At 57.8% G+C, this 24,551-nt stretch overlaps 9 protein-coding genes across 9 annotated transcripts; 4 read left to right on the forward strand and 5 right to left on the reverse strand.

Moving 5' to 3' along the window:
- Positions 1-2,974: 2,974 nt before the first annotated feature.
- J3D65DRAFT_141898 (uncharacterized protein) lies at positions 2,975-4,536 on the forward strand. Its single transcript, XM_066794004.1, has 5 exons — positions 2,975-3,198; positions 3,245-3,361; positions 3,452-3,468; positions 3,515-3,755; positions 3,801-4,536. The coding sequence occupies exons 1-5, from the start codon at positions 3,040-3,042 to the stop codon at positions 4,260-4,262; spliced, it is 996 nt and encodes a 331-aa protein (XP_066650983.1). The 5' UTR covers positions 2,975-3,039; the 3' UTR covers positions 4,263-4,536.
- A 973-nt stretch (positions 4,537-5,509) lies between these two features.
- J3D65DRAFT_533161 (uncharacterized protein) lies at positions 5,510-6,067 on the forward strand (the record flags this gene model as incomplete). Its single annotated transcript, XM_066796689.1, has 1 exon — positions 5,510-6,067. A coding segment is annotated over one exon (558 nt), but the record flags the coding sequence as incomplete, so codon positions are not given.
- A 936-nt stretch (positions 6,068-7,003) lies between these two features.
- Positions 7,004-7,793, reverse strand: J3D65DRAFT_560795 (40S ribosomal eS12 domain-containing protein; the record flags this gene model as incomplete). Its single annotated transcript, XM_066797484.1, has 2 exons — positions 7,004-7,395; positions 7,481-7,793. 2 exons carry the CDS (start codon positions 7,791-7,793, stop codon positions 7,004-7,006), a joined length of 705 nt encoding a protein of 234 aa, XP_066650985.1.
- A 536-nt stretch (positions 7,794-8,329) lies between these two features.
- Positions 8,330-9,731, reverse strand: J3D65DRAFT_141927 (putative endoglucanase). Its single transcript, XM_066794005.1, has 4 exons — positions 9,500-9,731; positions 9,231-9,447; positions 9,090-9,176; positions 8,330-9,034 (listed from the first exon to the last, which is right to left on the reverse strand). The coding sequence occupies exons 1-4, from the start codon at positions 9,619-9,621 to the stop codon at positions 8,501-8,503; spliced, it is 960 nt and encodes a 319-aa protein (XP_066650986.1). The 5' UTR covers positions 9,622-9,731; the 3' UTR covers positions 8,330-8,500.
- Positions 9,732-10,399: 668 nt separating this feature from the next.
- J3D65DRAFT_141934 (uncharacterized protein) lies at positions 10,400-11,847 on the reverse strand. Its single transcript, XM_066794006.1, has 2 exons — positions 11,754-11,847; positions 10,400-11,693 (listed from the first exon to the last, which is right to left on the reverse strand). Exon 2 carries the CDS (start codon positions 11,589-11,591, stop codon positions 10,593-10,595), a length of 999 nt encoding a protein of 332 aa, XP_066650987.1. The 5' UTR covers positions 11,592-11,693; positions 11,754-11,847; the 3' UTR covers positions 10,400-10,592.
- Positions 11,848-11,946: 99 nt separating this feature from the next.
- J3D65DRAFT_639980 (vacuolar protein-like protein sorting vps16) lies at positions 11,947-14,851 on the reverse strand. Its single transcript, XM_066801761.1, has 2 exons — positions 14,480-14,851; positions 11,947-14,424 (listed from the first exon to the last, which is right to left on the reverse strand). The coding sequence occupies exons 1-2, from the start codon at positions 14,715-14,717 to the stop codon at positions 12,044-12,046; spliced, it is 2,619 nt and encodes an 872-aa protein (XP_066650988.1). The 5' UTR covers positions 14,718-14,851; the 3' UTR covers positions 11,947-12,043.
- Positions 14,852-15,091: 240 nt separating this feature from the next.
- Positions 15,092-17,420, forward strand: J3D65DRAFT_142018 (heterokaryon incompatibility protein-domain-containing protein). The gene is made up of 2 exons (XM_066794007.1): positions 15,092-15,103; positions 15,161-17,420. Exon 2 carries the CDS (start codon positions 15,315-15,317, stop codon positions 17,286-17,288), a length of 1,974 nt encoding a protein of 657 aa, XP_066650989.1. The 5' UTR covers positions 15,092-15,103; positions 15,161-15,314; the 3' UTR covers positions 17,289-17,420.
- A 1,213-nt stretch (positions 17,421-18,633) lies between these two features.
- On the reverse strand, positions 18,634-22,433 carry J3D65DRAFT_142787 (SNF2 family N-terminal domain-containing protein). The gene is made up of 2 exons (XM_066794011.1): positions 22,064-22,433; positions 18,634-22,015 (listed from the first exon to the last, which is right to left on the reverse strand). Exons 1-2 carry the CDS (start codon positions 22,368-22,370, stop codon positions 18,924-18,926), a joined length of 3,399 nt encoding a protein of 1,132 aa, XP_066650990.1. The 5' UTR covers positions 22,371-22,433; the 3' UTR covers positions 18,634-18,923.
- Positions 22,434-22,524: 91 nt separating this feature from the next.
- J3D65DRAFT_607138 (Squalene/phytoene synthase) lies at positions 22,525-23,812 on the forward strand (the record flags this gene model as incomplete). The annotated part of the gene is made up of 3 exons (XM_066798479.1): positions 22,525-22,619; positions 22,685-22,771; positions 22,822-23,812. 3 exons carry the CDS (start codon positions 22,525-22,527, stop codon positions 23,810-23,812), a joined length of 1,173 nt encoding a protein of 390 aa, XP_066650991.1.
- Positions 23,813-24,551: the final 739 nt, after the last annotated feature.

Genomic DNA, 24,551 nt, shown 5'->3' on the forward strand with positions numbered 1-24,551 from the left:
TTCAGACGAATGTGAGTGTGATCTCCATATCTAGACACAACTTTTGCCCCTTTTCCATTGATCTTTTTAATTTTCTCTTGTCTTTAGCGAAATGTCCTTTCCCCTGCTCCGGCTCCTGCTTCTCCATCTCCATCTCCATCTCCATCTCCGTACCTCTTGCATCAACATAAGTGAGAGAGAAAAAAAAGCCTATTGGTATCTATCCATCCATCCGTCAATCCCCCGCCCGTCGTCATAAGTCGCTTCGTTCGGCACTGAACCATTGAACCCTCCAATTGGCGCTATAATGCAAGGCATCCATTTGGTCAACCATCAACCGAGTGGCTCGTACGGTAGCAAGCACCCCTCACGCTATGCCATGCCATCCACGCAATCGGCTCAGCTGCTCATGATCCCATCCGCGTTGCACTGACAGCGTACCTCACTCAGCGCCTGGCAACCACCCAGCGATTGACGTCGTCCCACACAGCGCCGCTCTCCTTGACGAGGCCCTTGTCCGCGGCGACCTTGACGCCCGCATACACGGCCTCCCACAGCTTCCACGCCGTATCCAGATCGCCAGCGAGGTCGACGCTCTCCGGGAACCAGTCGCGCGCGGCGCGCAGCTTGGTGTTGACGCGGGCCTCCGGGTTGGTCGGCTCGGGCTGCACGTGCAGCTCGTCGAGGTACGACTTGACGGCGATGCCCAGTGCGCAGTCGTTGGGGAGCAGGAACGGCAGCTTGATGCCCAGGTCCGTGTAGTCGGACCGGTCGCGCTCCGCGTCGCCGTTGAGCAGTAGCGTCGTCAGGCTGACCTCGGCCAGGTCGCGCAGGCTGCTGCTGACGGCCGAGATGATGCTGTGGTAGCCCAGGAGGTTGCGAGAGAGCGGGCCCGTAAAGCCAATGGCGCGATGGCGGAGCTTGCCTAGACATGCCACGCGAGACACCAGGAGCGTGTTGCGCTTGTCAGTCTCGGAGCCGCGAAGTGGTTGTCCGCCGTACGAGGGGAACATCAGGTTGGCATTGAGGAGGTTGAGACGGGCCAGCTCAATGGCTAGGAAGACGGCTTCCTCAAGCTCAGCACGGCCCTTGAGCGCAGTTATAGCGGCAGAAAGAGCTTCTCCCCAGCCTGTGAGCTTGTGGCTCGAGTCGACGAATTCGCGGAGTTGTAAGAAGCGCCAGATTGAGTTGTAAAGTATCTCGTCATTGGCCGTGAGCAGCTTGCTCGTGTCCTTTTTCGTCACCGTCTTTTCAGCAAACGCAGCGTCCTTGAGCGCCTCCACAGCAAACCCAAGAGTGTCGGCACCTTCTAGCTGGTTGACTTTTTCTTGTATGAGCGAAGCCTTGACGTTCCAATTGCTGATGATGGGTCGAAAGTCGGCGGCTTCTCTCAGAGAAATGGTCTTTGGGTTGGTGCGGTCGAACCAAGTCTTGAGCGAGACATCCTTGTGTTGGTAGAAGCGGTGGAGCGACGATGAAAGTAGAGAAATCGTAGTCGCCCTCAAAGGCACCAGGTTGTCGCGCACCAACTCGCGGTACTCTTGTGATTCTCCCCCGTCCAGGGGCGCGAACTCGACAATTTCCGCCGAGGTGCGCATGCTGAGCACCCTAGGGCCAATGGCTCCTCGCGAAAGGTAAAAGTATACCTCGTCTGGCAAACGTTGGCTCATGAACTCGTGAACATCTCCGGGAGCATTGTCATTGTCAAACATGTGGACCTTGCCGTCGAGTGTGATCACAATGTGGTGTTGAACAGCCATCTTGACGCGCATAAACTTGTCCACGTAGTTTAGCTGCCGCAGCTTTGGGTCATCCTGATAGTGCTGGCAGACGGACATGCCGGTGCGGCCCAGGGACATCATCAGCTCGACCGCGGCCTTGATCTTGGTCTTGTTCCGGCGTGTCTCGAGCATCGGCAGGGGCGAGAGAAAGCTTGTTCCAGAAAGGATGCACGCGTCGACAAACTGATCCGCAGGAAGGTTCCCGAGGTCCATGATGCAACTCCTCCTCCTCAGCCATGTAAACTCCTTGTTGTCCCAGTCCCAGTTTATAATTACTTGATCCACGTCGAACAGTAGAATCTCAGAGGGTCCGGAGATGGCCTGGAACACGTGCTTTGCCGTCTTTTCGAGATATGCGAGCTGGACTGTGGGTTAGCGGCATCGTTTGTCGAGCGACTCGGCAGCCTCACCTGGCCCCAGGCCGTGTAGGGCGCAACAAGGAAGGGGACGCCGGCTTCGTGAAGCAGGACCTGAAAGTGGCGCAGGTAGTCGTCGGTTTTTGTCAAGGCTGAGCAAGGACGGTTAGGGACAACAGCGGCCTCGACAGACGTGGGCGATTGGAGCCACTCACGAGCTTCACCAAAGGTTGCGACGGCGCGTTCTGCCTCGCCCTGATTGTAGAGCTCCCACGCATTCTCGGTCTTGAGCGAAACTTCGTCGGAAGCGAAGAAGAGCTTGTCGTCCTTTTTGCCGACAGTCAGGCCGCTAAAGACGAAAAAGGGTTGAATGTTGGCGCTCTTCCAGCGCGCAAGGTCCTCGTTGACGCAGCGCTTCATGGAGAAGGGCAACCCGCCGAGGGCGGGCAGCAACGATTCCTTGAAGTGTGGGTCATTGAGGAGGCGGTTGAGGTAGTCGGCGGCGTCAATGGCAATGGTGTAGCCTGCGAGCTCGTCGATTTTGGAGTGCTCGGCCAGGTTGGCGGTCCAGTCGTCGTTCATGGAAATCATGTCGGGTGGAGCTTTGTTAAGGATGGAAAACAGACAGCGAGAGGGATTGGAGGAAAACGCCAGACGCCGACACCGCAAGGAACAGGGCAGCTAGGCGGAGCCGCGGGAGGGGGTGAGGGCGGGAGAGGCTGCGGGGAGGAGGAGCGGGACTGGGAGGAGTGTTGGTGTTGAACGGGAGCTCGACTGCCCTGACGCGCCACAGCTTCGCGGACGGCCCTCGCTCCATTCCACTTGGAGGCTAGCGCTCCTCAGCCCTACAAACACCACCACTCTCACCACCACCACTACCATCTCTCACATTCAGCCTCCATTTCTTGCCCTCTCATCTCTCCATGGCTATCAACATTCCCATCATCGACATCTCGTCGCCCAGCCAAATTGTGGCCAAGCAACTGCTTGACGCGGCTTGCGCCCACGGGTTTGTCTACATCAGCAACACCGACAATGCTGTGCAGATTCCCCCAGAAGACGTCCGAAGCATGTTTGACTTGGTATAGGACAGCCTACCTTGCTGCAATTCGACTCTAACACTCGCAGTCGAAAACCTTTTTCAAATCCCCAGACTCGGTCAAGGCCGAGTGTCCTTATCAGACCAGCAAGAACCAAGGCTGGGTGGGCATGCAGCGAGAGACGTTAGATCCAAAGACTCAAAAGGTACCTCCTCGGCACATCAACTTAGCTGTCAATTCATCATTGTTTCTTGCATTTGAGCTGCGTTCTTGTGAACTCATCTGACTTTACCAGCGAGGCGACTTTAAAGAGTTGGTCTACCTTTCTGCCCCCTCGTGCAATTCTCAACGTCCACAGAGCCTTCAATATCGGTGAATACGTCAATGGCAAAGCTTCCCAGCCACTCCCCGCACCGCTGCGCCCCGAAGAAGCGCAGCTCGGCCGCTTCTTCGACCAGTGCCACACGTTGTGCAACCAAATTCTGCGATTGCTCGGAGCGGCGCTCGAGATTCCCCAAGACGAGGGCGGCGATGATTGGTTTGCCGAGCGTCACGACCGCAGCAAGGGACCCTCGGGGAGCATCCTGCGGCTTCTCTACGTAAGTTTTCTACAAGTGTCTCTTATCAGTTGTCTAACTCTTCAGTACCCGGCTCTGCCCCCTATAGAGACGACAGATATACGAGCCGGTGCGCATTCGGATTATGGAAGCATTACACTTTTGTTCCAGCAACCCAACGGCCAGCCCGGCCTGGAAATCCTTCCTCGAACAGGAACTTGGACCCCAGTTCCAGTCAATCCGGCCAACTCAAATGCTCCGCCTATCTTGGTAAACATTGGAGACCTGTTGAACTATTGGACTGACGGCCTCCTCACGAGTACCGTACACAGGGTAGTCTTTCCGCCAGAACTAGACGAGGGAAAAGACCGATATAGCATGGCATTCTTCTGCCACCCCGTCGATGATGCCAAGCTGGTGCCGATTCCCAGTCCCATCATCAAGAAAAGGGCCAAGGGGGGCGAAGATGGCGCGAGTGAAAGGGGGCAAGTCTTGACGGCCAAGGACCATTTGCTGGAAAGACTGGCAGCAACCTACGGAGCAAAGTAAACATTCACATGCTCATCTCTTGGCAATGGACGGTGGTACAACTGGTTCCGTAATCGTAATCGCTTTTCATGGGCTTCTGCGAGCAACTAATCAGGGCAAGATGATAAGAGGCAAGATACGTCAGGCCCAGGAGAACGGATGCTGCGGACAGACAGTTTCCTGCGATATCCGCCTCATCCAAGCGATCCAACGGCTGCGCGGGCGGGTGCGGCCCGTTCGCCTTGACGATTTGTGATCACAACATGCCACGTCCGTTGGTGGTGACGAGACTCGAGAGCCCGTGCCCGTAACGGCGGGTATATAAGAATGGCTGCGCCCGTCCGTGGGCTCCGATGGAATCTGCTCCGTCGACGACGAGAGGTTTCGGCGGGACCGAGACTGAGTCGTTCGGCGGGAGATGTTCAAGACTCGGCACGCAGTTCAGGAGACACCGGCGGGCCGTAGCCAAGAAGACGGCAGTGTGGTACCGAAAGCATCCAAAAGACTTGTCGCGGAGGTGAAGCAGTTGAGGCGGGGCGGCACAGGCAACGGAGCAGGTCGAAGCAGCGATGACGACGGCGGTCGAGAACAGAGTTGGGTGGCACAAAGGGACGGCGGCGTCTCGCGACAGTCATTCGACCAGCAGAGCCGCTGGCGTGACGGACAGGGCGGCATCGGAAGACCGGGCGCAGAAAAAGGGCAGCGCCGAGATATGTCCCCGCCGCCCCGACCCTATCACCGCCGCTTCCGACAAATCTTCGTCGCCCTGCCCAGCCAAATGCTCCTGCGCGACAAGAAAACACTCACATCACCCTCGAGCAGGGCTGAGAATAGGGGTTTCGGCTCCGATTGTGCTGCGCTTTTTTCCCTGTTGCACAATTCTCTTCACATGCTAACGTGATAAGGCAGGGCCCGTAATACACTCTCGGACTCCCGGCATGTATCTTGCCATAGATATATACCAGCCAGCGCTGCCTCTTGCTATGAGTGTTTATAGCCCATCAGCACACAAAGCCTTTGATTCAATCATCAGACATCCTCCTTGAAGAGACCACTTCATCCAAACTCTACCTCACTACCTACCTTGTCGTGGAAAGACCAAAAGCAAACTCAACACCATCACCATGGCCACCACAACCATATCAACATCAACCACGACCACTTCGCGAAGAAGGCCCACCATCACTCTGCGAGCCGAGCAACACCCCAAGCCGCTCCCATCATCCACCATCCAGGAAGAACGCCAGCAACAACAAAAAACGTTCCCCTTCCTGCGCCTACCAGGCGAGCTCCGCAACCAAATCTACGAGCTCCTCCTGACCTCCCCCACGCTGCCAGCGCTGCAGCAAAAAGCGCGCCACTGCCACACCGCCACGGCCAGCAGCAAACTGCCACGCGCCGACATCCACCCGGCCATCCTCAGCACCTGCCGCCAGATCCACGCCGAAGCCACGCCCATCCTGTACGCGCGCACCACCTTCGCCGCGCACCCATCGCTGCTCGCCAAACTGCCGCACCTCGTGCGGCCCTCGCGCCCCATCCTCGCCAACACCGTCATCAGCCAGATCCGCCACTGGCGCCTCGCCGTCCGCCTCGACACCGACCCGCTGTACAGCGCCGCCGACGCCGCGGCTGCCTTCTCCGGCGCCGACTCCCTCGAGCTGGACGTGTGGCAGACCGGCTTCGGCGACGTGTGCGACTACGCCGCGCTGCGCCTGTTCGAGGACGTCCGCGGCGTCGGGCGCGTCACGATCAACGGCGCTGTTGAGCCGCGCTTTGCCCGCTGGCTCGAGCTCGTCATGATGAGCCCGCCCGACAGCGACGAGGAGTTGGCTAGTGGCGCCAGTACGCCTGCGTATGTCGAGTGTGATGGTGAGGATGGCCGCCGTATGCCTAAGGACTTGCGCGCGAGGCCGTCGTGGTTGTAAGGAGACGAAGTGGAAGGGAATGGACGAATGAGTTTTGTATCGTTGCATGGGACTGGCGTTTTGGGATTCGGATTGGGATGGGATGGCATGGGATGGGACTGCTGGAAAACTTTTCCTCAATGCCTGGGTTAGAGGTGTTCTGGGTCTTTTCGTTTTGCTGGGCAGGCGAAAACAGAGAGAGAGAGACGAATTAGATACCCAAAGCTGCACCAATTATCAAACAACACTATCATCTTCAACCTTCTACTCCACGCACAATGACCAACAACAAATGTTTCTTCCGAGTCAGGACAGAATACACATTCACAGTCGTAGTGCACAATTCATTTTCATCTCTTTCATTTGGAGCAGCCGCTGCCTACATATCTCAAGCCAGCGGCGCCAAGCACAGATACCTGTGTGCCTGTTACGGCACATACACGGCCTACCCAAATCTTTACAAACGAGATGGGAACACCGTCCATCCACCTCTCAATGATGATGAGACAAGGAAAAAGAAGTAGCCCTTTGATCCAGCCAACGCCGTATTTCGCCCACCCATCCGCCATCCCATGAAGCCCTCCGCGTGCTTTTTTTGTTTCGTTCGTTCGGTCCACACCACACACACACACGCGCGCGTCAAGAGTGTTGAGAGGAAAACACGGAGTGAGAGCGACTGCCTTTCTTCTTTCTTTTCTTCCACCAGAACCACGCCATGGCCAACGGTCTGCCTAGGGTATCCTGCCTCGTGCAAGATTCTCTCGTGACTTGTGCGCTGCGTCGACGTCTTGATTGAATTTGATTCGGGAAGCAATCGACGGCTCTCCACGCGTCGTCGTCGCCAGTCGCGGCAGCTTAGCGGGTCAAGCTGCTCTGGGCCTTAAGGACAGCCTTGACAACACCCTCATAGGCGTCCTTAAAGTCAGCCTCGTCATCGGCCTTGACGGAGGGGTCGGCCTTCTTGGCGGCGGGGCGGTCGCGGCACAGCATGACGACCGAGGTGGGGCGCTTGGTGTTGCCGGCGGCGCCCAGCTCGGCGCGCGACGTGACGAAGATGTACGGGATGTTGTGGTCCTCGCACAGCACGGGGATGTGCGAGATGACGTCCATGGGCGAGATGTCGGCGGCGATGACGACGACGGCCGCCGGGTCCGTCACGCTCGACGACGCCGGCAGGTTGGTGTTGGACTTGCGGACTGCCTTGACGACTTCCTTGACGCCGCGCTTGAGCGTCTTGTTCTTGGCGGCTGTGGTGTTGCGAGAGCGTTAGTGGATGGTTCGTGGTCTAGAAGATGCGGTGAGGTTTGCATGATGCAAAGGAAATAGACGTACCCTTCTTGACCGTCTTGAACAGCTTCTTGGTCACCTTGTCGTCGGCGAGCGGCACGGCGAACGGCACCAGCGCGCCTCTAATCACGCCCTTGGTCTCCTCGTCGCCGCTCTCGTCGGCCGCGGCCGTCTCCGCCTTGACGACCAGCTTGGACTCGACCGGCTTGTCGTCGCTGATGCTGGCAATCAGAGCCTCGGTGACGTGCTCGGATGTCTTCTTCTCCTTCTTGTCCTTCTTGCTCTTCTTGATGCCGTCCGACTCGGACCGCTTCTCCTTCTTCTCCTTCTTGTCCTTGACCTGCTTTTCCTTGGCCATTGCGACGGTGATGACTTTCCGTGTGTGTGTTGTTGGAGATTGGGTTGTGGTGGTGGTGGTTGGGACGTGGAGCTGCTTCGTCGCGCGCGTGGGTAGCTCTGCGGTGGTCGACTGCTGTGCGGAAGTCCAAAAATTTCGAGAGAGCCCGGACCATGGCCTAATGCGGTATAGCGCCCAACGACATCAACCTCCGAGCCACCGGTCGACTCGATCACTTGCCCTTCACCCTCGCCAATACCCAACTGTCCATTACATGTCGCAATAATTTGGTCACTGGCATACTGTTTCGGTTCTTCTAGAGACAAGATCTCGAGTCTTTTCTCAAAGGCTGCTACTGACAACACGAACAGCATCTCAAGTGTCATTCATCAACCACATTTTCTTGCCCTGTCTCTTGCGTCTTCCTTTGCTCAATGTTTCAACAAACAAGTCAATTCCCTTTTCGTCCAATGTCTGAAACCAGTCGAGTGCTCCCAGTACCGTTGCGCACTCCGCCTCGGGAAGCAAGAAGCGCACAGGCACACATCACAGATGACCAACAGGCCATTGGTAGGAGGCGACGCAGAAAGACCAAAAAAGTTTTCCACAACCGGCTGGATACATTCAAAGCTCTATATATACATTTCGAAGGAACTTTTCTCTCCGATCTCAACAATACATCCACTACGAAGCATTCAAACACCAACAATGGCCAAGTCCTCAACAGCCTAGCAGTCGTACTCATCGTCGTCAGTCGACGCGACGTTAGCCGCAGCCGGGGTAGCTTGGGCAGCAGGAGTCGTCCTGGCAACAGTCTGCAGCGTCGTGGGCGTAGCAGCGGCCGCCGGCGTCGACGCAACCACAGCGGGCGTCGAGGCCGCAGGGGTACCAGCGGCAGGAGTAGAGGCACCCGACGACGAACCACCGGCACCCGACCACAGCTCCGGGCCCGGGATGGGGTATTCGGAGAGGGTGTCGTAGATGTTGAAGACGAGGTCCTGCTCGGTGTAGAGCGAGCCGCCGGCCACGCCGTCGGCGGGCAGCGCTGAGGAGCCCGAGCCCGTCACCTTGACGTTGTAGCACTGCGGGTAGGGCTGCGCGCCGCCGGCCGTGCCCGCGCTGTGCAGCGCGATGATCTCGTGGCGCAGCACGTAGTTGCCGGCCGCGAGCGATGACGGGATCGTCGCCACCGTGTTGTTGTTCTCGCGCAGCTTGTCCGTCGCCCAGACTTGCTCGTCCGTGGTGCCGGGCGTGAGGAGACCCTTTTGTCGTGTCGTTAGCAAGAGAGAACGCTTGGTTGGTGCTTTGATAACTCACGCTCTGGTAGACCTTGGTCCACTTCAGGTCCGTCACCGAGAGGCTGGTGCAGTCGCCCGTCGCGCCATCGCCGCAGGGGGCCATGTACTGGTATCTATTGTCAGCCTTTGAGTCTCGCTGTTGCATCGACGTCGTCCTTACAGTGATGATGGGTCCCTTGTGCGACTCGGGCCAGCCGCTGCCGCCACCAAACTGGCCCCAGACAATGTTGAGGTCAGCGCCAGCCGCAGCGTTCATGTACGCCGTGGCAGCGGTGGCGTTGTCGTGGCAGTTCATGCTCTCGCTGGAAAAGTCCGTGACGGGGCCCATACCGTAGCCGCCGGCGTGCCATGCCGCGACATCGGGGACTGGGTTCTCGCTAGAAGCTGTTAGCAGAGCTCGACCACCGCCTGAATGAGGACTGTTCTTACTAGACGTAGTTGGGGCTCCAGCCATCGTAGGTCTTGCCGCCAGTGCTAATGTCGACGATGACGCCGTGGGCCGAGACGGAGGCAGCGCCAGCTGCGAGAAGGGCAAGAGTCCTGCGAGACATGGTTGCAATGGGGGATCTGGATGAGGGAGTGAATGGGTTTCGAAAAGACAGAATACGGCGCCAGGCCTAAAGTCAAGCAAGAGAGTGAATGAGCGAAGAAAAAAGAACTTGTTCCACACAGTAGAAAGGCGCTGGCCGCGGCCACACTGGCAAGGCAGACAGCCATATATATGTGCTATAGACGACACTCGCCCTACGACGGTGGTACCTACGCCCAGGCATGTGGGTCCCCCTCAATATGGACTCGGTATTTCTGGCTGCGGGCCTGGCGCCCAAGGGCATCCGTCCGGTGTCTTCTCTGCCTTCGACCCCTTCATCTGTCTCGCAAGTCTTGGGAGGGTGGTGTTGGGGGGTGCAGCGGCAAGCCACTCAGGCACCTGGGCGTACGGGCGACATTCCGTCAATAGGAGCGATCGACGGCCTCGTTAGCGACGTTTGGCTAAGCGCGCTGCTTGTGGGCGCGCACAGAGTCTACCCGACCGACTTGAAACGGTCGTGTTTTTCATGCCGCTTGTTTCGTGTTGCTCGCGTCGAACCCACGTCCAGCCGACGAGCAGTTGATTCTTTCTTTTTCGGTTTTGAGTAGCCCGTGGTTGGTTGCAAGAGGGGAATTTTTCGAGAAGCCGTCCCGGACGTCATTCTGGGGTCGCTGTCGCTTGTGGTTACCAGACACGAGTGTATGTAGTGAACGGAGACGTCAAGCTTGGCGTGCAACTCTTGGTTCGAGGATGAATGTTTGATCGGCTGCGAGTGATTTCTCCGCTGGCCGGACGGCCTTCTCCAAAGTGCGACGTCTGCCTCAATCTTCCATCTGCAAGCCGTGTACCACCACGGCCAGGCTGCTTGATGTGCAACCTCGTCTGGCTCAGGAAAACCGTCCAACGGCCCGAGCATCCAAAGCCAACACCAAGAACATCTCTCTGCCATCCACGCCACGTCCAAGCTCCTTCCTTGATGTGGTAGCGAGTGCTTTAGATGGCCGTGAGCTTCCACTTCTCGTACAACCCCACACCGCCCGCCACGATGCCCAAGAAGCCAATCCAGGCGTCGCTGATGAAGCCCTCCTCGCTGCTCCAGTGCAGCGTCATGGGCGCCCACGCCAAATTGCTGACGACCTGCTTCCACCACGCCAGCGCCCTCGCCCTCCTGTCTTCTTCCTCCGACACCTTGCTCTTGTCCTGCTCCTCGTTGCTCTCTTTCGCCCACACCCAGCCCAGCCGCGCCAACTCGAGTCCCACGTACGCCGCCCAGAATCGCGAACTCCACACCCACCACCGCGCCACCCGGCGCTTGCCCTTCTCCCCCGTCACCCACTCGCCGTTCAACACGCCCTTGTCCGCCAGATACGCGCTGTTCTCGAGCGCCTGGAACGCCGCGCTGGCGGCGACCTCGCCCCACACGAGCGCGCGCTGGACGTAGTCCTTATCCTTCTCCTGCTTGCCCGCGTCTTCGAGCCACACGCCGCGCGCCCAGGTATACACTTCGAGCAGGGCCCACAGGCGGACAAAGACGCGAAAGTCGCCGACCAGCGCGCTCAGCTTGGTCATGGCCTCGGTGGCGCGGCTGGCGCGCGCGAGCCGCGACGACGGCGGCAGCGCCGCGATGAGCGTCTCGCCGGGCAGCAGCGCGCCCGTCGCCTTGATGGCCAGCGCCGCCGCGAAGCGCTCCAGCCGCGCCGACACGTACGCCCGCGTGTGCGCCGCCACGAACGTCAGCGTGTACGACAGCGTGCACAGCAGCGAGTCGGTCCCCGACGGCGTCGAGAGCAGTCGCGAGAGCCGCAGCAGCAGCGCGTCTGCTGTCGTGAGCACCCGCCGGACGTGGGTTGCGCGCGCTCTTGCTGCTGCTGCCGGTGGTTGAGGCGGCTTTTCGCTCGGCGTCGATGTCGTTACGGGCGCAGGCTCGGGTGCTGATGACGGCGCTGGCGCCGCGGCGTCTGCTGCTGCTGGTGATGATGCTGTTGCGTCCATGATAAGGCAAGGAGGGTCGGTCCGCCGTGGTGTTTTCCGCCGGACACAGCGAGTACCGTAGATATACACAGAAGAGAAAGAAGATTACGAGATTACGCCGGTCTAATGATCATGAGCGTCTAGATGCAGGTGTGGGAGACGAAAGAGAAAGAACGTGTTTACGGAAACAAAAAAGCGTGGCATGGCGGGCATGTGGTCTGCCATGCTGCGCCCGATAAGCCGAGGTCTTGCAGATGCCGGGGACGGTGGGATGAAGCCGAAGCTACCGTGCTGGCCGAGGGGCAGCGTATCTAATCGATCGTCCTCGGAGATCTCGGGGAGCGCTCGCCATGACTTGGACGTTGCCAGGAGAAGCTGAAGTCAACATGTTTTTATACAAGAAATAGATCTCCAATACAACCGCCTGTCATCTACCACGTAGGTCTCCCAAAGCCTAGCACACGCGTACGAGTCTACCTCCTCGTCCCACCCAACTGCCCAATCATCCTCTCAATCTCGTGTACCGCGGCGCCACTCGCCTTGCCCTTCAACTCCACCAACGTATTCATATCCTTAGCCTTGAGCGCCTCCTCGCCCGCTCTCACAAGCAAGCCGCACTTGACAAACATCTCGACGCGGTCCGGAGGTGGCAGGTTGGTGCACTTGGGCACAAACAGCGCCGCCGTGCGCGTGTTGCCTGCCGCAAGGCACTCGTTGAAAAACGGCTCCCACCCGATTGGGCTCTTGCGCTGTTTCGATATCTCTTCAATCTCGCTCCAGTCGCGCTTGGCAACCAGCCCGCGCAGCCGCACCCACCAAAACGTGCGGTCGGGGATCTTGAACTCGGATTGGACTTTGGCGGCCCGCTTCATGTGGCCTGCGCGCACCATGCGGAACAGCGTCTCGTTGACCGAGAGGCCGACGACGCTGATGCCCGGGTTGTTCGGGTTATTGCTGGGGTTCCCGCCGCCGCCGAGGTCCTTTTCGAATGCTTCCTGTAGCTTCAGAAGGCGCTGCGCTTCGTCGAGGGCCTTGACATTGAAGCCGTGCTCACGCGAATCGTGCAGCAGCTTAGCCGCAAGCTTCATCTTGTCGATGCGCGCTGCAACAGTCGGCTGCACGAGGGCCTCGGCGACGAGAAGATTGGCGCCGTCGAGGCGCCGGTCATCCTGATAGTACAGGTCTTTCAGCAGCTCGCGGTCTTGGTCGAGGGCTGATGACTCGACCAGCGCTGTTGCTACTGGCCGTGACGTCACGGTGCGGAAGAAGCTGGCGAGCGTCAGCTGCTTCTTGAGGTGCGTCAGCACGTGGAACACGAGGTCCGAGTCGCCCGACTCGATGGCCTTGTCCAATGCGATTGTGTCTTCTTTCATGTCAAGCAGTAGTGGCACTTGTTTGCCTGCACGCGGCTCGTAGTCAAGCAGTTCGGTGGCTAGACGAGAGCGCCCCTCATCATACGCAGCGCGGGCGATTTCTTCAAACGAGATGCCTGGCTTGCCCGAGAGCTTCTGCACAATAAGGCGGCAGATGCTCTCTTCGTCGTCATTGGAGAGGCGCACTTTCTGGCTTGCCCAATGCACATAAATGCGATCGGTTGGAAGGCGAAGGTAGTCTGAAATCTTGAGGGCAAGCTGGTACTCATGGCGGTTGATGAGCCGCTCAATCAGCTTCTCCGGCGTCAAGCGCATGTACTGATCGTAAGAGAGTGGGAGACCGATCTCGAAGAAGCGGACGGCATTGAGCACTCGCAGAATCTCGCACATTTCCACAAAGTCGTCGCTGTTGTACAGGTCCAGCACCGACTTGCCGAATGACGCCGCCTTGAGGAGCTGCTTTTGCCAATGAATGCTGTATTCGTGTCCGGCTGCCTTGATGCACGTGTCGACCGCTTCGGCCAGGCTTGGCCGGATCAATTGAATAAGGTCGTCAGCCTTGGGGGACTTTCTTTCCAAGTGGTCTACTGCCTCCAGGAGAACAGCCGCTGGAGACTCGGATCCCAGCCGGAACGTTTCCTCGGTGACGTCTGGAACCCTGTAGATGAATTCACACAGCTCGTTTGTGAGGATGCGGATGCCGTCGACGTCGGTGATCAGGTGAACCCAGCTGTCGTAAAAGAACTTTGTTCCAGAGCCATTGGGACCAACAACGTGAATCTCGTCTTCCCATGCGAGGATGACGGCGCTGTTGCCACACCACTGCATATCCTTGGGCATTGTCCTCGCTCGCGAGTCGTATTCGGAGAGCTTGTTTTGAAAATCGCTGCTGACGACCCAGACCTTGCTATCCTCCGTGTAGAGCGCCACGTACTTTCCATTGGGAGAGACGCTTGTATGTCTAAAGGGACCTCGTTGGAGGAGGCGATCCTCGCAGTCGGTTGCGTCGACCAGGTATATGGTTTCGCCAATGGCCAGCAGGACCTCGACGGATCGTGAAAGGGTTTCGGTTGGAGGTATGATGGCCCAGGACTCGACTGGATCTTCGGGCGGAGTGGCCAGCAGCTTTGGGCGAGGGTCGCCATATCTCGACACGGACACGAGGCGGTTGTTGTTTAGCAGGGCGACGAAGCCAGAGCCCCAGAAGCGACACGCGCGCACGCCAACCTCGTCGGCGCCATTGCCCAGCGAAAAGGGCGTAAAGTCGCCTTGCAGGTCCTGATAGCAGCGCACCGATCCATCTTCTGAAATGACGAGCAGCTGCTCTTCCGAAGACCAGCCCAGGCCCTTGATGGAGCCCTTGTCCCAGCCGATGCTGCGGAGGAGCTTGCCGGCGCAGCTGTAAATGTCTATGGTCGACTTGGCGGCCTGGGTGCCGCGGTACGACTGGATTTTGGATTCGTCGCGATAGATTGCTGCGGGCGACGGTCAGCGGTGGAGAGCTTGGGCGCGCGTGCGGAGGGTGCATACCTACAGCGCCGCTGTAGGGAGCTCCGACGACGACGTAGTTTTCGAGCTCGAGGTCCTGGTCAAAGACGTCGGTGTAGAGCTGGAGCTTGCGGTAGAAGCGATCGCCTACCCGCTCCCAGTCAGCGGTTGGCTTCATGGTGGACCGAGAGGCGTGGGCGGGCTCATGTTGGTTGTTGGTCGGCGAGCTCGAGCTCGTGCTGTGCGGTTGAGTCGGCGCATCCTGGTCCTGGTCCTGGTCCGACATGGTCCGGCTGTCACCGCTCCAACGTCAACGTCATTTTTCTATCCAAACACTCGTCCACTTTGAAATCGGTTATCTCTCAGTTTCACTGTTGACAAGATGCAGCCTTGTACGACGCTTGCCTGCATCACCCTCGGTTTGGATCGGAGCAGAGCAAGCCCCCATGTCCAGCGCAAGACACGACAATTCCAGCTACATGCGGGTCCATTGACATGGGGGCCAATAATCCGTGGATCGCATCTCATCACAGACTAATTTCATGTTGCGCACTATTTTTTCGCCAATTCATTCCAAGACGACGCCCTCAACTAAACGCAAAAGATTGTCGTGCAGAGAACTGTGGCCATCGCGGGATGGCCAATAGATACCCATCTCTACATCACTGGGGAGTCTGAAACTGTATCCCCGCATGGCTCAATGCTCCCCTTCTCATCTACTCATCGTAGCATGACTGAGGACCGGCACTCGGTCCCACTCGCAGCGGACAAATAAAGAGCTATTGGAAAGGGAAATACAGCCTCCAGGCGTCAAGACCATCTCTTCAGTTGTATCAGTTAGATCTAGGACTGGTACTGCCTCAGTCTGCGGACAGGGAAGAAGATGAATGCATCTCATTTCCCCTATCGACCGCTCCAGGCACAGACTCAAGAAATTCGAATCATCCAAGTCCTGCCCCTGGCTGAAGAATCGAACGATAGCTCACAAGTACACTGCAAGTTGAAGCATGTTCATCTTACTGACGAGCCGGAGTATTGCGCCCTCTCGTACGTCTGGGGCGACCCGCAAGCCAAAAGCACAATCACCTTGGACGACCGGCAGGTTGGCGTCACAGTCAACCTGGAGACAGTGCTGCGGCAACTGGCAGGCAATCTACGAGACAAAAGAGACAACCATTTAGATCTCTGGGTCGACGCCCTATGCATAGACCAAGCAAACGCACACGAAAAGACGCAGCAAGTGTCCCTTATGAACCAGATCTACAATAAAGCGACGCAGACAATCTTCTGGCTGGGGACCGCGAGCGACGACAGCAACGTCGCCATCGAATGCCTGGAGTGGCTCAGCACACAGCGGCAGCAAAACTTCCGCCGCGTCCTCTCGTGGACGCAAGTCCAGTTCGACCCGGAGGCCGACTTGACGTCGGACGTCGGCACCATCCAAAGCTCTCTAGATGTAATTCTCGCGGTGCTCTGCAGCGACGACATGCGGCGGCTCCGAGCGCTTGGAGCACTGTTCGACCGCCAGTGGTTCCGCCGTGTCTGGGTGCTGCAAGAAGCCGCGCTGTCGACCAGCGGCGTCGGCATGATTGGCGCCGCGTCCTTCGACGCCTACGATTTGGAGTGCGGTTTCAATTTGCTGTGCGGGCTGCGCGACTACTTGCGCATGGTGCCCATCGTCGCGACGGCGGATGCATGGCAGGGCACCACCAGCTCTTCTCCATCAGCCGTGGCCGACTTTCTGACGCAAAAGCTCGGCAGCGCCACGGCCGTCGTTTTTTCACGCGGTGCCCTGTACCTGCGTCAGCTTCTCTACCTGCTGGCGAATCCAGACGCGCCTCTCGAGGCGTCGGACGAGCGGGACTATGTCTTCGCGCTGCTGGGTCTCGCGACCGACGCCGAAGAGCTGGGGACTCGGTCGGACTACTCCAAGAACTGGAGCCAGATCAGGGTCAACGTGGCGAAGGCGTGCTTGAAGCACTACGGCTATGGAATGGAGGTCTTGTTCTTCTGCAAATCTCGTCCTGGACGCTGTCCGTCACAACAGGCACCGTCAGAAGGTTTTGATGCTAGGAATGAGAACACGGGGGAAGATGTGCCTTCATGGGCACCCGACTGGTCTCCCCTACGTCTCCCTAGACCACTCAGCATCCGCTCGCGCTTCAGTTTCTTGAGGGGCGGCGGGCGGCGCAACGCGTACAACGCGTGCGGCAACACTAAAAGCAACATCACTGACGAATCCTTCCTACCAAACGGCGTCCTCGCGCTCTGCGCTACACGCGTCGACCCCATTACACTGCGCGGCAGTCAACTCACAAACAGCTCGTCCTCCTCTTCCTCCGACAACAACAACAACGCCGCCCTCGCCGCCTACCTGACCGCCATCAACCACACCTTCTACCCCGCCGCCACGACCTTCTACAAAACCTTTCCCCTCATCTCCGCCGCGCTCTACAAAACCCCCATCGCCGACCGCAGTCTCGTCCACAACTACGAGCCACAGCGCACCTCGGCCGGCGACGACGCGCTCCTCCAACAGGGCTACGTCGACCTGCTCAACAGGCGAACCAGCCGCGACGCCGCGCGCTACGCCGACATCGCACGCTACAAGCTGTGCGGGCGGCGGCCGTTCGCCACGGCGCGCGGCATGCTGGGGCTCGGGCCGGTAGAGCTGCGCGAGGGCGACGTCGTGTGGGTGCTGTGGGGCGCGGATGTGCCGTTTGTGCTCAGGCGCGAGGGCGGTGGTGCTGGGGAGGGGCGGTGGAGCGTTGTCGGCGAGGCGTATGTGCATGGGATCATGGATGGCGAGGCCACGACGCGGACGGGGCCAAAGTGGGAGGAGATTCACTTGGTGTAGTACCTTTGTGTCGTTTTGGCAGTGGCTGAGGTTCTCTATAGGAAACCAAGGATGTGAGACTGACTGAACCCTTGTTCCTTCAACCCTTTCCAAAGCAGCAGCAGCCCCCTGCCAACCAGTGTGGTGATGGCCAAAAAAAAGACTGGACCTTGCCGAACCTGCCATCCGCAACCATTTTCCCAAAAAATGAAAGGTGTTCCTCCCATCGCAGACTGGCCCTTGAACTCTTCATGAAGCAACAGTCCGCGCGCCTAACAAGTTGGTCATTTGAGCCAGCTAGCCAGCCGGTCTGAAGATCGTTGAAAATGATCTCGCTTCCATCCACCGCAAATCGCTTTTTCCCCTCCGTCATCCTGCTTTTGAGATGAGAAGGTTCTCAGAAAAGAGACAAAGCTCAAAGAAAAATAGGAGAAGGCCCAAAAGAAAACTGCAAGTGAGTCGTGAATTTCGTTCCAAGTCGGAGGTGAAGTGTATCTCTCAGTGATTGTTGTCGGTGTCATCGTCGTCATCAGCAGTCGACCAAGTATCAGACGAGCCCAACGACTCGTCGTCGTCGTCGTCGTCGTCGTCGTCGTCGCTGGTGTCGGCAGCAACGCGCAACTCGTTAGCCGCCGCCTCTGCATCCTCGGCCGTCCAATCGACGTCGTCCGCCCCCTCTTCGGCAGGCGTGCCGCACTCGTAAATGGTAATCCTGCCATTCTCCCTCGTGACGCGGCACCTCGTCTTGCCGTCGACGCTTCGGGCCTTGTTGCCCTCGACGATGATGTCGCCGTCTTCGTCTTCGACGAGGTCGTAGATGCGTCCCATGGCTGCGTCGGACCAGTCGACGATTTTGTTCTCTGGGGGTTCGTGGGGTCGGCTGCCGCCAATGGCGGCTTGCTCGCCTTGGCCCTTTCCTTCTTGCGAATCCTGTGTTGTGGGCACAAACAAGTACCGCGTTGCTTGCATGATCCCAGTGGCTGACGTACCTTGGACTCCTCTCGAGCTTTCTTGACGGTCGTCTCCAGGACTTCCAGGCCCGCCACGTCCATCTCATCACTCTTTCTTTTCGACATGGTGTAAGTTCAAATGGGCAAGGGTGACGATGTGAATGAGGGGTGGGAGAGAATGGGGTTTTGGTTGAGATGGGAGAAGAACTTGATTGAGGTGAGTGGCAAGGTTCGTGTGCTTGGCGGAAGGGATTGATGTTTTATGGAGACCTTGTGCTAGAGAGATGAGGAGGGAGGGATGGGCTGAGCCAGTGGAAAGGCGATGGGACTGTATGCGCTTGCTTGGTGGGCCAGGAGTGTTGGTTAGGCGATGGAGACTTCGACCTGGATAGACGCAGAGAGAGGGAAGAACGAAATAAATGGAAGGGCACAATGCAAAAAGACTTTGTGCAGCAAAACGATGGACGTAGACGAGGATCTTTATCCCTTAGGAGGAAATTAAGATAGTGTACGATCTGGCCTCTGAAGAGCAAACGCTGCAGACGATGCGAGTTCTTGCTGCCAGTGGACACGGCGAACAAGTAACTTTTTCCCTCTCACTACCGGCCATTAGCAAGACCAGTATTGAAACAAGATATATTTATATCGTATAGACAGCACTTTCGCTTACTTACTAACTCTACGGCGCACCACACCCATCATCAGCCTAACTCAACAACTCCCTAATATCCTCAATGCGCTGGCCCTTCTTCTCCTCATCACTCATCATGCCGAGACTGCTCGCCAAAAACTTCTTGCGCTCCTGGATACGCAGCATCTTCTCCTCGATGCTGCCGCGCACCACGAACCGCGTGACCTTGACCTCGCCCGTCTGCCCCATGCGGTGCACGCGATCAATCGCCTGCGCCTCGACCGCAAACGACCACCACGGGTCCATCATGAAGACACGCCGGGCGGTCGTCAGGTTGAGCCCGACGCCGCCGGCGCGCAGGGACAGGAGGAGCACGGTGCCGCGCTTCGTCGTCGTGTTGAAGTCCTGCAGGACCGCTGCGCGCTGCTTTTGTGACATGGTGCCGTCGAAGCGGAGGAAGGGGACACGCGCAGCTGTGAGAGATGGCTCGATCAAGTCCAGGAAAGACGTGAATTGGCTGAAGATGACAGTCTTCTGCTCTGGCGACGTGCGGCGTGCGGCTTTGACATGGGCAACAAGGGCGTCGATTTTGGCCGAGGTGATGGACGTGTTGATGCGGCGGAGTGAGATGCGCGGCGTGCGAGTGCCACCGTCGTTTTCGTCGCCTTCGCCGTCGTTCGAGTCATCGTCATCGTCGTGCCTAACGACGGTGAAGATGTCGCGCGCGTTGATGGGCTCGCGGCAGTTGAAGCAGCGCGGCAGATCGCCCTTTTCGCGCTGGTGCTCAATGTAGTCGAGGAGGCACTGCTTGCACGCCGAGTGCCAGCATCCCGTCACGGCTTGCTCCTCCATGGGCTCCTCGCTGCAGATGGGGCACTCCGAGTGCTGCTCAGCCTGGATTTGCTTGAGCACGTGGGCGCCGAAGCGGCTGGCGTCTTGCTCGCCCGACTCGGACTGCGCCTCGAATTGTTGAATCAGCGAGTCTAGGTCCATGTCGTCGGCGAGGCCGTTTGCGAGATCAGCTGCATTGGCGGCATCGTCTTCCGTGGCTTCGGCCTTGCTTCTAGTAAGGAGCGGATGACAACAACTCTGACGAAGCCGCAGGATCTGGGCAAAAATGGTTGTGTAGCTCTTGAGTAGTGTGCCATTCTCCATGTTCACGTTGAACGTCCGCTTGGCCCTAGTGTAGATCCAGTCGTATACGTCCCGCTCGGCTTGTGAGAGCTGGACTTCTTCAATCTCAATCAAGCGTGGCGGCAAAGGCACCAGAGCCTCTCCTTCGGGCGTCTTCATGTCCTTGGTTCGACGCATGACCAGCGGCTCAAGAACCGTCTGAACCACATCGAGGGCCCGTATAAAGTCGCCTGATTCAAATGGCACAGTGATGAATGTCTTCCAGAATGAAAAGTTGGACCATGGCTCGACCTTGAGGAACCGAACAAGGGAAAAGAGATCTTCGAGGCGATTTACAATGGGAGTTCCGGTCAACACCCAACGATGAATGGCGGAAATCTCGTAGCATGCCTTGGCGGTTTTGGACTTTCTGTTCTTGATGAAGTGTGCTTCGTCGAGGATAACACGAAAATACTCAACGGAAAAGAGGCCTCCATGAGAACCTCTGTTGCCGTCTAGTGCGGTGACCTGGTTGAATTCTGAGAGGACGGTTCCGTAAGATGTAATTATGAGGTTTGGTGCATTGGCGCCATTGTGTTCAGAACACAGATTCTGAAGATTCACAGCCTTTTCTGCTCCGTAGTAGACGATGGCTTTCATCGTCCCTTCTTTGGAGGCTTTTTCGGCCTCGCTGTGCCACTGGGCCAGTAGGGACATTGGCGCAACGACAAGCGTTGTCTTCGGCGCAGGGATGACAGTTGAAGAATTCTTGGGTAGGCGTGGCAGGTCCATGACGCCATTGTTGCTGGCGACTTCGGCAGTATGAGAGTGCACAAGGCTAAGCATTTCAATCGTCTTGCCGAGTCCCATCTCGTCAGCCAAAACTCCACCAAGACAGTTTTGTTCTTGCACTGGAAACTCGAGCGATAGCTCTCCCGAATACGGGTTAACGTAGAAATATGGCAGTCCTGTAACCTCGGGCAAAGGCTGGTCGTCGACATCCTTTATCGGCCAAGTGTATTCTTCCCACAATGGATGCATCGACTGCTCCTTGTGATCCGACTTTTGGTCATTTTCTTTGCTCATCATCCAGTGCAATGCCTGCTTTTGGTACTTTCGGAGGCTCATGGCAAAGGTTTCGGCGGGTTCCGCCTCGGGAGTGTTGAAATCAAACGACTGTGCTTTTTTATACAACGAATCCAGCTGGTCCTGCTCAAGTTCTTGTCCTTCTTCTGGTTCTTCAGAAGGTGGTGAAGAGGGGTCCCCATCCTGTCCTTTTGTCTTGGTGCTGGAATTAGGGGCTCCCTTCTGCTCTCGTTCCTCTGCCAATTCTGCGGCCTTCAAAAGCCCCTGGCGTTTGTGTTTGATGGTTTGCGCATTGGCTCGAGAGGGATGCAAATTGATCTCGTCAAAAAGCTTCACCATGGCCACCTGGCGCAGACGCAGATTGCGCTCCTCCTGGCTCTCCTGGGCCTCGAAAAAGCTTGTCTCGCGATTGGAATCTTCCGGCTTCACAAAGCCACCAGCCTGAAAGACCTTTTTCAACAGGTAGACGCGGAGTTGGAGAAAGATGGTCTCGCTGGTCCGGATCATGTCAGGGGCATAGACACAGGTTCCCTCAAACTTGCAGACATTTTGATCGATCAAGGGCGCTATCCAGGCAGACGATTCACTCTCAAGACGTCCCACTTCCTCGCCGCGGGTGTTTGTAAACCTGACTATCAAATCTTGTCGCTTGCTCGGGATCTTCCTGCCTCCACGGCCAGTCCTGTAGGTTTGGCCAAGCCTTGCGCGCTCAATGTGCACCTTTTCGCCGTGCTTGATGAGGCCGAATCCGTTCTTGGTGGCCCAACCTGCGACACCGAATGCGCCAATGTATCGTTTTTCGGGCATTGTTGGTGTACTCGGGCCCGCAGAGGTGGTTTCTGCGTGTCGCGCTGGCGCCGGCGGAGGCGAGGCTTTTCGCTCTGCAAATGCATCGAGTGAGGGTTTCGCGGTTGCTGGTGCAGCAAGTGAAGCGTCCTTCCAGGTGCCGTCAAAGTAGATGTTGATTGCTGGTCAGCGTTAGAAGTGCTGCTCTTCTGCGGAGCCTGGGAGCATACCGCGTTGTATGTCGTTCACACTGAGCTCTTGTAGCTTTTTCAGCGTCGAATCGGGAACTTGTTCTCCCACGAAAGATGCAAACAAATCGGCGTCGAATCCTGCGCTGGGCGCTTCATTTGTGTCCTGATTTTCGACGGGAGTGTCCCCAGTGGTGACGACATTTTGACTCGACACGGGCAGCGCGTCGATGTCGTCTGAGAGCGATGGTTGGTTGGTTAGGGTGCTGGTGCTGTCGTCGGCGGGCTCGTCTTCGACGAAGAAACGGCGCTTCTTGGCTGGTCTCTCCTCGAAACCTCCCAGACTCATGGCGGCAACAGTGGGTGGAGTGGAGTGGAGTGATGGGCGAGCGGCGATGGCGATTAATTTGGCAGACGCGACCTGGCACGTCGCCGGGACGGACGCGTAGTGAGATAAGATTAGATGCCCCACGTCACTCGACGGCCCAATGGCCTCGTCCAGGATGCCTATTAGACAACAATTCGTCCGCAATGTCGCCGCCCCGTCTGAGCACCTCCACCATTGGCCTTCATCCCTCCTCTTCCTCTCATGCCATCTGTTCGTCTAGCGCCTCGATTGACATGGCGCCCTTCTCGGCCACGCATCTGCCACTCCTGTCGCAGATATTATGCGGCATCAAACGGCACCACAACCGTGGCTTCGGCCGCTGAGAGGGACAAAGCGTTGGCCTACTGCTCCAACTTGCTGAGGTCGATCAAGTCTCTCCACACTTTCCCCGGACTCAATTGACGTCGTCCAGGACCTACGACTCGCCCTCGTTCACCCTCCAAACCTTTGTCCCTCCGTCCGCTCGAACTGCATATCTCGCCATTCGCGCATTCAACATTGACATTGCACGCATCGCCGATGCCACCTCTAACCCCACCGTCGGGCGCATGCGCATGCAATTTTGGCGGGATGCAATAACACGCGCCCTCGCTGGCAACCCCCCAAAGGAGCCCGTTGCCCTCCTTCTCGCGCACGCTCTCGAGTCGCTCCAATCACACGGTGGCAGCAGTGGCCTCAGCAAGTCGTGGTTTCTCCGGGTCATCAATGAGCGCGAAAAGGCGCTGGGGAACCCGCCGTATCCGTCCCTGGCTGCGCTGGAACGCTACGCCGAAAACACATATGCTACGTTGTTGTACCTGACGCTGCAGGCTGTCCCACTGGCGTCCGTGACGGTGGACCACCTGGCGTCGCACATTGGCAAGGCAGTTGGCATTGCGGCCGTGCTGCGCGGGGTGCCGCTCGTCGCATTCCCTCCGCCCGCAAACCACCATTCAAACCAGGCCGAGTTTGGCGCAGGCTCCCAAAGACAAGGCGCCGTGCTGTTGCCGCTGGACGTCATGGCTGAGAATGGTGTCAAGGAGGAGGAAGTGCTGCGACACGGCGCCGAGGCGGCCGGCCTTCGAGACGCAGTGTTCGCCGTGGCGACGCGGGCCAACGATCACTTGATTACGGCGCGGGCGATGCTGGCGAACCTGCGGGCGGGAGGAGAAGTGGATCACGAGTTTGAGCACGCGCACGAGGAGGAGCATCGTTACAGCCCGGCGCAGTTGAGCAAGGGCGTCGGTGCGCAGCTCGAAGACGTCGACAAGGGGTTCGGCGTGCTAATGCCCGCCGTGGCGACGGCGCTGTGGTTGGAGCGGCTGCAAAAGGTCGACTTTGACGTCTTTGAGCCGTCGCTGAGGACGACTGACTGGAAGCTGCCGTGGAAGGCATACTGGGCGTTTAAAAGGAGAAGGCTGTAGATCTCGAAACCCCCTCGCGGGACGCTGTATATACGACCTGTACCATATCGAAGTAATATCAACGATCTATCGACGACTCGGAAGTCAGTCAGACGGCAGCTGCCGCCCAGTCTTGCTTCGATGCGGTCCAACCTTGCTCCTAGGTACAGCAGCACAGCTTGGAGCGAGTACAACACCACACCACATACCGCAGCACAACGGCACGACCAGTCCACGGCAGCATCGCAACGCCCGATGATGCGAGCAGCACACACAAGATGATTCGCGACTGTCTCATGACCCACCCATTGCACTCCCAGCGTTCCTGATTCATGGTCTCAATATCTCCGGGCCGAACAGGTGCATATCAGAGTACAGACGCAGTCCGTTTGGCTCTACCTGTTCGACTGTTTGTGTACCTACTGTCGCTTTTGCGTACACAGCATACATATGTCGCAGACCGTGTACACGGCGATGCGGTCAACTTGTCAGCGTCTTGCCCTCTGCTGTATCTGTGCTGTGCTGGGCTCAAGCTAATAGGGACGGAGGAGACGGCCGTCGCGGCACTTCAGTCGTCTTCGATGTCCATGGCGATGGTCATGCTTCAGACAGCTAGACGCACAAGACACTTCAGTATTCTGATTCACATGAGGCATTCACGAAGTCCGCGTCGCTGTGCTTGTCAACGGCATCTCTAGCTTCTCCCTTGAGCACCAAGTGGCGCGGCGCGGGCTGACACCGCAGCGGATGTCATGAAATG

The sequence above is a fragment of the Phyllosticta citribraziliensis genome, assembly GCF_038025025.1.
Source record: "Phyllosticta citribraziliensis strain CPC 17464 chromosome Unknown J3D65scaffold_13, whole genome shotgun sequence".
Lineage (NCBI taxonomy): Eukaryota > Fungi > Ascomycota > Dothideomycetes > Botryosphaeriales > Phyllostictaceae > Phyllosticta > Phyllosticta citribraziliensis.